The sequence below is a fragment of the Suricata suricatta genome, chromosome 16 (assembly GCF_006229205.1).
Source record: "Suricata suricatta isolate VVHF042 chromosome 16, meerkat_22Aug2017_6uvM2_HiC, whole genome shotgun sequence".
Taxonomy (NCBI): domain Eukaryota; kingdom Metazoa; phylum Chordata; class Mammalia; order Carnivora; family Herpestidae; genus Suricata; species Suricata suricatta.
The window spans coordinates 47,808,553-47,815,687 of NC_043715.1; the positions used below are offsets into that span (position 1 = coordinate 47,808,553).

The 7,135-nt window shown below is 48.5% G+C and overlaps 1 protein-coding gene and 1 long non-coding RNA gene across 5 annotated transcripts in view; one reads left to right on the plus strand and one right to left on the minus strand.

Annotated features, from left to right (window-relative positions):
• Positions 1-7,135, plus strand: part of LOC115280214 — a 32,090-nt gene that overhangs the window by 9,422 nt on the left and 15,533 nt on the right. The window contains exons 4-6 of one of the 3 annotated variants that reach the window (XM_029924952.1): positions 4,319-4,440; positions 4,572-4,811; positions 5,356-6,078. The exons of 1 other annotated variant lie outside the window; for it this stretch is intronic. In XM_029924952.1, coding sequence (XP_029780812.1) covers positions 4,319-4,440; positions 4,572-4,790 — 341 coding nt within the window. In that variant the 3' untranslated portion in view covers positions 4,791-4,811; positions 5,356-6,078. Of the gene's footprint in view, positions 1-3,656; positions 3,672-4,318; positions 4,812-5,355; positions 6,079-7,135 lie in introns of those variants that run through there. One more of the 3 variants, XR_003903709.1, reaches the window with a different exon arrangement.
• On the minus strand, positions 2,000-3,315 carry LOC115280216. Of its 2 annotated transcripts, none has more exons than XR_003903711.1 (2): positions 3,214-3,315; positions 2,000-2,636 (listed from the first exon to the last, which is right to left on the minus strand). It is a non-coding gene; the product is annotated as an uncharacterized LOC115280216 (long non-coding RNA). The 2 variants fall into 2 exon arrangements; XR_003903712.1 differs by having other exon boundaries at positions 3,133-3,254.

The following is a 7,135-nucleotide window of genomic DNA, read 5'->3' on the forward strand; positions in this document are numbered from 1 at the left end:
CTCTCCCTAATCTCCCACCTCACCAGCTGCCCGACATTCTCATGCCACAAAAATGGAATCAGAAAATGTGGAGCTTTGGTTTGCACTGACAACTGCCCACAGCCCGCTGCTGTGGGCAAATACTGCTGCTTAGCAGGGTCGTCAATAGAAACGCAGTGAAGCACGGTCACCACAAATGATGGCCCAGGGTTGACCTCACAGGCAGGATCTACACATCCCTGAGAGAGGTAGGAGAGGAGACGGCTCCCTTCCTCAGTTTCTCATGTGGAGTCAGAACATGTAACACGCTGTGCTCGGTCGTGTGCTGTGATGGGGCTACAGGTGATGTACTACGAGGGAAACGCCGACAACAGGAAAGTTGGGTGTTTCTCAGGAGATCGTGTGGCGTGTGGATTGGAGCAGATCTTACAACGGGTCTCGGCTTTATTTTGGAGCATGCCTTTTAGGTCTCTGCGTGGAGGTTTCCCTGCAGGACCCCTGGCTGGCATGAAAGAAGAGACCCTTCCATGGTCCTCCCAGGGCTAAATGAAGGCTACTTCCTAGTGTCATCACCCCGCCTTACTGTCCTGTGTTTTGACTGCTGGGGGTTGGTTTCTCAGGCCGGAAACAAATGAAAATGAACACATGACAATCCATTCCCATTGGGATGCAGCTTGCTTTTTTCTTTTCCCACATCTAGTCATTATTCTGAGGTCTTTTTATCCTATCTGGACATTGAAGGTGCAGAGAGCAATCTCCTGTCTTAGAGGGTCCCCTCCTTATGCACAGCTTGGAGACCCCACCCCAGGTCGCTCTTTGATGGTCATCAGACAGTCCCTTACATAGTTGTCAAATAGCCATTCAGCACACCCGATGGTGTATTCCCTTCTGTGTTGGACTCAGATATCACGCAGACAGCTCATGGCCCCTTCAGTATCAACCCAGGAAAATACCCAAGAAATCCCAGATTCTTTCCTTCTACAAACGTCGCTATTCAGACTACTCGTATTTACGTTCAGATTCTGACATCTACACCAAGAAGAGCTGAGCTCTCATCCCCGTCCCTGTCATGACTGTTGCTGCTGCGGCATCAGGATCCCCCCGATCCAGGGAGAGCAGTGGAGGGGTGTCTGCTGTGTGTGCTCTCAAGAAGACTGTGTACATACTGGGCATTCAAAAATAGCGTAGTTTTCTGTATTGAGAAATACCTTTATGAAAGCCAGCTCCAATGAAAAAAGTACAAATTATTACGGGAAAACAAGGTATTACAATTCCCAGGACTCGGCTGACAAATTAGCGGCAGAGAGGAAAACAAAGAAAAACGTTCAGTAAAAATAGCCTACTTGAAAGAACAGAATTCATAAAACCAAGAGGAACATACCACGACTAAAACAACTGAGGTTTCCCTTAATGGGAACTTCCAAATCTTTAAACAACTCTGCTCACACGAGATGCGCAAACTGCCTACAGCTGAGCTTGCAGTTGCAGTGGGGACAAAACCCAAGGTGCACCATCAAAACCCATCATGGTGACAGGTCATAATAGACCTTTCAGAGTGAAGGCTCCTCTACCTCTAGTGGGCCCACGTGCTCCTGTGTGTCCCAGTGTGTGTCCTCAGAGGCAAGTGTGTCACTTAAGACAGTATGTTTTCTTTCAAAACCTGATTCCTCGTTTCACACCATAAACCTGATTCCTAGTCCCACACTGTACTCTGCCCTGTTTGTGAGGACAAGGAAAATGGAATTAAATATGTGTTCTGACTCTTCATCATAATCCACTAATTACCACCATCCTCACCATTTGGCCAGGAAAGCTCACCGCAGGTGTGGAGGTGAGCAGCCACACAAAACAGGGAACGAGTGAATATCATCACGTGAATGGAAAGTGTTGCCATATTTAAAATGCGGCGTGTAGCCTTCAAGGAATAGAATGTGTAAAGCTAAAATGGGCAGAGTGAAAAAGTCACAAGAGAGAGAGACTGGAAAAAGAGGTCAGAGCACCTTTATGACAGAGCCAGAAATAAATGTAAAAGGCCTTTATTGGGAGCACTCTCAGGTGAGGTTGCCTGGTCCATACGGGACGGGCCAAGGAAGTCACGCAGAACAAAGGACTGGGCCCTAGATGGGCCAGCAGCCTCGGATGTGTTTCCGGGGTGGAGAACCTCCCCCCCAGCCCCCCCCCCCAGCAGAGGGCGGCCAGGGCAAGTCCCGTGCTTCCAGCAGCAGGCACAGCGCAGCTGGGCGCTCCTCGCCCTGAGCCTGCCCCACCTGTCAGAACGCAGGCCACGGCACTCTCTCGCGATGCGGATTCATCCAAGCATCTAGAAGGAAGTGATCGAATGGGTCATGAATGGGGTAGAAAACGGGCACAATGCACACGGTGCTCCATTGTCTCCAAGGATCACCCCATTGTGGGTCAGTTGTTTGGCAAAGATCTGCTAATATTACATCGCTCTGAATAAAGGATGTTTTCAAGTGGGGAGAGAGATTTTCTGTATCTAATAGCTGGAGTCATCGTGAAGTAAGACACGAAGTCAGTAAATCTCGGTACAAACCCCTGAAAATGCTTGTTGTGGCGTCAGTGGCACATGGTTCCTGAATGAATACATCCCAAAGGACACCCAGAAATGGAACACTTGTGACTTCCAGAGGCAGGACCTAGATGGAAAGAGAACGGGGCAGGCTGAAATCTCTCATGTTCATGTCGATTCTACGATAGCACAGATTTTGCAGCAGTTACTTATTCTTGTTGTGCTGACTACTAAAATGTTTTCCAAACCAAATGCTGGCAGGAGACCCTCACTTGACCTTGCTCATGGGCATAGATGGAGGAATCTGGACAGGGAATGTGGGGTTGCATCTTTTCTGCTCTCTGATGCTGGGGCTTCAGAAAGGAAAACCCGCTGGAAACCTCCAGATGGGACTCCTTCTCATGTCTGTTCTTAAAACTGCCTTTGGCTGCAGGTCCTGCCTGAGACCTCCCACTGGCCCAGACTTTTTCAGTGCAGGTGGGCTTCTTAATGGTGGACAGTGAAACGGGCTGACACCTTTTCCCAGCCTAAACGTGGAAGGTCACAGCACTGTTTTCAGGGCATCTGTCCGTCTCATGTCAGCCCAGGCGTCCTCTCTGATCCCAGGGAGGGAAGAAACCCACCTTTCGCTAGGAGCACAGGCCACAGCGACTGCGAGCCGGGCTGTTCTCTTGCGTCGTGGGCAGTGCGGTGTCACAGCTTACCGGCTGGAAAACCATTCCAAGTCTGCGGCGCGGGACACGCTACCTTTCCGCACAGGGCCAAGTGGAAGGACAGCGTCACGCTCAACTCCCGCCTCCGCCCCATGAGCTGTTGAGGAAGGAAACACGTTCAGAAAGACTGCAGAATGGGTACAGGACAAGGAAACTTAATGCGGACGCAAAGCTGTTCCGGCATGGAGTCCTGTCCTCCCCCGGCCCATCGGACACAGCACCGACGGAGCCCCTTCACGTGGACCCCTGCGACGTGCAGCGTCCGCCTGTCAGCTACGCCGCGCTGAAGCGCAGAATGAAATCACTAAGATAAAAGCCAACAACAACCCTCTAGCCTCTGCTTATCTCCCTCATGGTAAACGTCTGCCTTGAACTACACGTTCGGAGACGGGAGTCTTCAAAGCGTCTTCCCACGCTTTCCATGAAATCCTTTATTTGGACATCATATTGTATTTTATTTAACTCGTTATTTGCTTTTTGAGAAGGGGAGGCGTTGAGGGTCCCATGCGGCCTCTGTGCTGGCCGCAGAGAGCCCGGGGTGGAGCTCGAACCCATGTACCGGGAGATCATGACCTGAGGCAAAGTCAGAAGCTTAACCAGCTGAGACACCCTGGCGCCCCTGGAAATCGACTTTATATTTGAAGAAAAGTGCAATCCTCCCTGAATGAGACACTTTTACATTTCACTGGGGCTCTTTAGACATTAGAATATGACTTATAATATTAGTGACCCCGTGAACTTCAAATAGCAGCTAAAATATTGAGTTTCTCATTCCCATGCTAACGTCTTTTGAGCCACACTAGGCCTCGGGTTCTCTGTCCTGGGCCTTCCTTATGGATGTATTTTCCACATGAATGTACATATTATGAAACATGGAGGCACTCCATGACAGGAAACAGTGAATCCAAAATATATAGTGGAATGTAAACAACATTTGAAACAAAGCTTTTGCCCCTCCAATTCTGTCCAGTATAGAACCCATTTTTATGGGTATGCATTCGGGCTTTTTATGCCATTCCTAAATGAATATATATTTGTCCGTGTGTGTGCCAACTTTCTACCAGTGAGATTAACCCATATCATCCTGTTCTGCAAGGTGTCACTTATAAGAAACCATTAAGGGTATCTCCGTCAATCCATTACACGGTGACCTCACTCCAGCGAACACGTGCTCAGTATTGCAGTGCCTGGCATTGGAAGCAATACACTGTGATCCAGGTTTGTTTTTTTTATACTCAATTTTGCTGTGTGAGAATCCTCCCCACACCTGTGGACCTAGAATGCAGACATTTCTGTGGATATGGCTTCTAGAAGTGGGAATCTGTAGTGTCGATTTTGAATGAATCTAGACATGGATCCTGGATGAAGACATAACAGGTGATGACGCTCACGGACGCCAGATGACACACCACGTGGACGGTGTGTGGAACTCCGTGAACAGCCATGCCGAGGAGAGGGAGAGAGGCGGCTGGAGAAGAGGGCAGGCTCGAGAGAGAACAGGGATCACGGGAGAATGCGGAGGAAATGCTGTCCGGGGAGATCAGGAGGAGCGAGTGAATGAACCTTGACAAGGAGAGTCTCCAGGAAAGGTAACCAGCTCAGCCTCTGGTGGGGGGGGGGGGGCGGGAAGGGAAGACATATAATTATGACGCACAGAGTCTGTTCGGGGAGGCAAGGGGGCTGCCCTCATGGGGTTTCCAACTGATTATGTCATTGACTTGCTTTTCTTCTTTCCAAAAACTGTGGTGCATATAAAGCCCTGTGTGGAGATGCGGTACTCTGGGTCAATTCTTGGCAATAAGAAGGGGAGGGTCGTCCATGAACTTGGGGAGCAAACAAAGGGTGTAGGGAGCATGAAGTGGGAAGTGGGGTTATTGGGAGAGAAAGTACGGAGTTGGACAAGGTGGGGCTTCAGGGCAGGAGAAGCAACAGAGAGGGTGAGGGATCCACTGTCTGCTAATTTTAAGAGATTAACTGTCATCAAGCCAATTTATTTCTCTTTCTGACTTGGTGGAAAGTAAAAAGGCAGGGGGTGGGTCAGACAGATACTATCTCCTCGTGTCCAAAATGAAGGGGGGCTGCTGAGTATTTGTTGACAGAAAAGAAACATTTGTTCTCTCCCTTTCCCTGCAGGTTCCTGCACTACCTGACACACCCAGTTCCTCCTCACTTACTTCACAGGACTGATGGCCATTGTTGTCATCATGATCCATCCCTTACACCACCCCCAGGGTCAGCACAGCTGACCCCAGTAACCGCCTGCCTCCAGCAAATCCCCCAGGCTGCTCGCTGTGCGTCCGAATCTCCAGCTGCCTGAGTCTGCAGGTGCCCAGGGCCCTGGGGACGGTGCCTGCTGGGAATTTAGGAGACTCGCTCTAGGGCGTCCCTAGTTCAGACCATCCCTGATCCTTCATTGCCAGGATCTTGTTCTGTAATCTATAGGGATGTCTTTTCCTGTCTGTAGTACATACTCTTTCGTCAGTGTCCTTCCAGTTAAAAAAAACTGTCTTTCAGACGGACACAAAGAGTGAAATACAAGTGAGAAGGTAGGCTACATCGCATTTCCTACTGGCCTTTTCATGCTTTCTATTATGTTCTTATACAAGAAAAGAAATCGTACCTTTTTGTTTCAAATTACCATCAATATTCTTCAGTGACTATTAATGTTTTTCTTTTAAAATGGAGACTGCACATGTCTGAAGATGTTTATCCAGCAGTTATACTTTGTGCTGATAGGAGAATAATTTACATTATTTGGACACCTGGAAGTGTCACTCATTTCAACGTCTGACTTCACTCAGATGATGATCTCAGGGTTCCTGAGCTTGGGATTAAAGTCCCTATCTGTACTGACAATGGGGCGCCTGAAGACCGCTTTTTTCAGTATTTCCTTCTCCTTCTGCCCCACCAGACTCATTCTAGTGCTCGCTCGCTCTCTCTCTCTAACTCACACACACACACACACACACACACACACACACACACACACCCTACTCTAATAATGGAGGCGGGATATTGTACAGTCAATGCCATTAAGAGCAGTGCTTAGGGAACTTTTTCAACCTGGGAAAGAACTCAAAAATCCGGGAAGCACATAGAACCCCCCTGGAATTCAACAAAAACCGACCATCAGCAAGGCATTTCATAGTCAAATTCACAAAGGTCTCAGACAAGGAAAGAACCATGAGAGCAGCAAGGGAAAAAAGACCTTCACCTACAAAGGAAGAGAGATCGGGTTTGCAGCAGACCTATCCACAGAGATGTGCAGGCCAGAAAGGAGGGGCAGGATAGATTCAGTATGCTGAATCAGAAACATATGCAGCCAAGAATCCTATATCCAGCAAGACTGTATTACAAAATCTAAAGACAGAACAAAAGTTTCCCAGACAGAAATTAAAGGAGTTTGTGACCACTAAACCAGTCTGGCCAGTGAGAGTGGCTAAAAAGAACAAATCAAGAGACTATAGATGCTGGCGAGGGTGTGGAGAGATGGGCACCCATCTCTGCTGGTGGGAATGTAAACTGGTGCAGCCGCTCTGGAAAACAGTGTGGAGGCTCCTCAAAAAATTAACAATAGAACTCCCCTATGACCCAGCAATAACACTGCTGGGGATTTACCCAAGGGATACAGAAGTACTGATGCATAGGAGCACATGTACCCCAATGTTCATAGCACCACTGTCAACAATAGCCAAAACGTGGAAGGAGTCTAAATGTCCATCACCTGATGAGTGGATCAAGAAGATGTGGTATATATACACAATGGAGTATTACACGGCAATGAGAAAGAATGAAATCTGGCCATTTGTAGCAAAGTGGATGGACCTCGAGGGTGTCATGCTAAGTGAAATAAGTCAGGCGGAGAAGGACAGATACCACATGTTTGCACTCATAGGTGTAACAGGAAAACAGG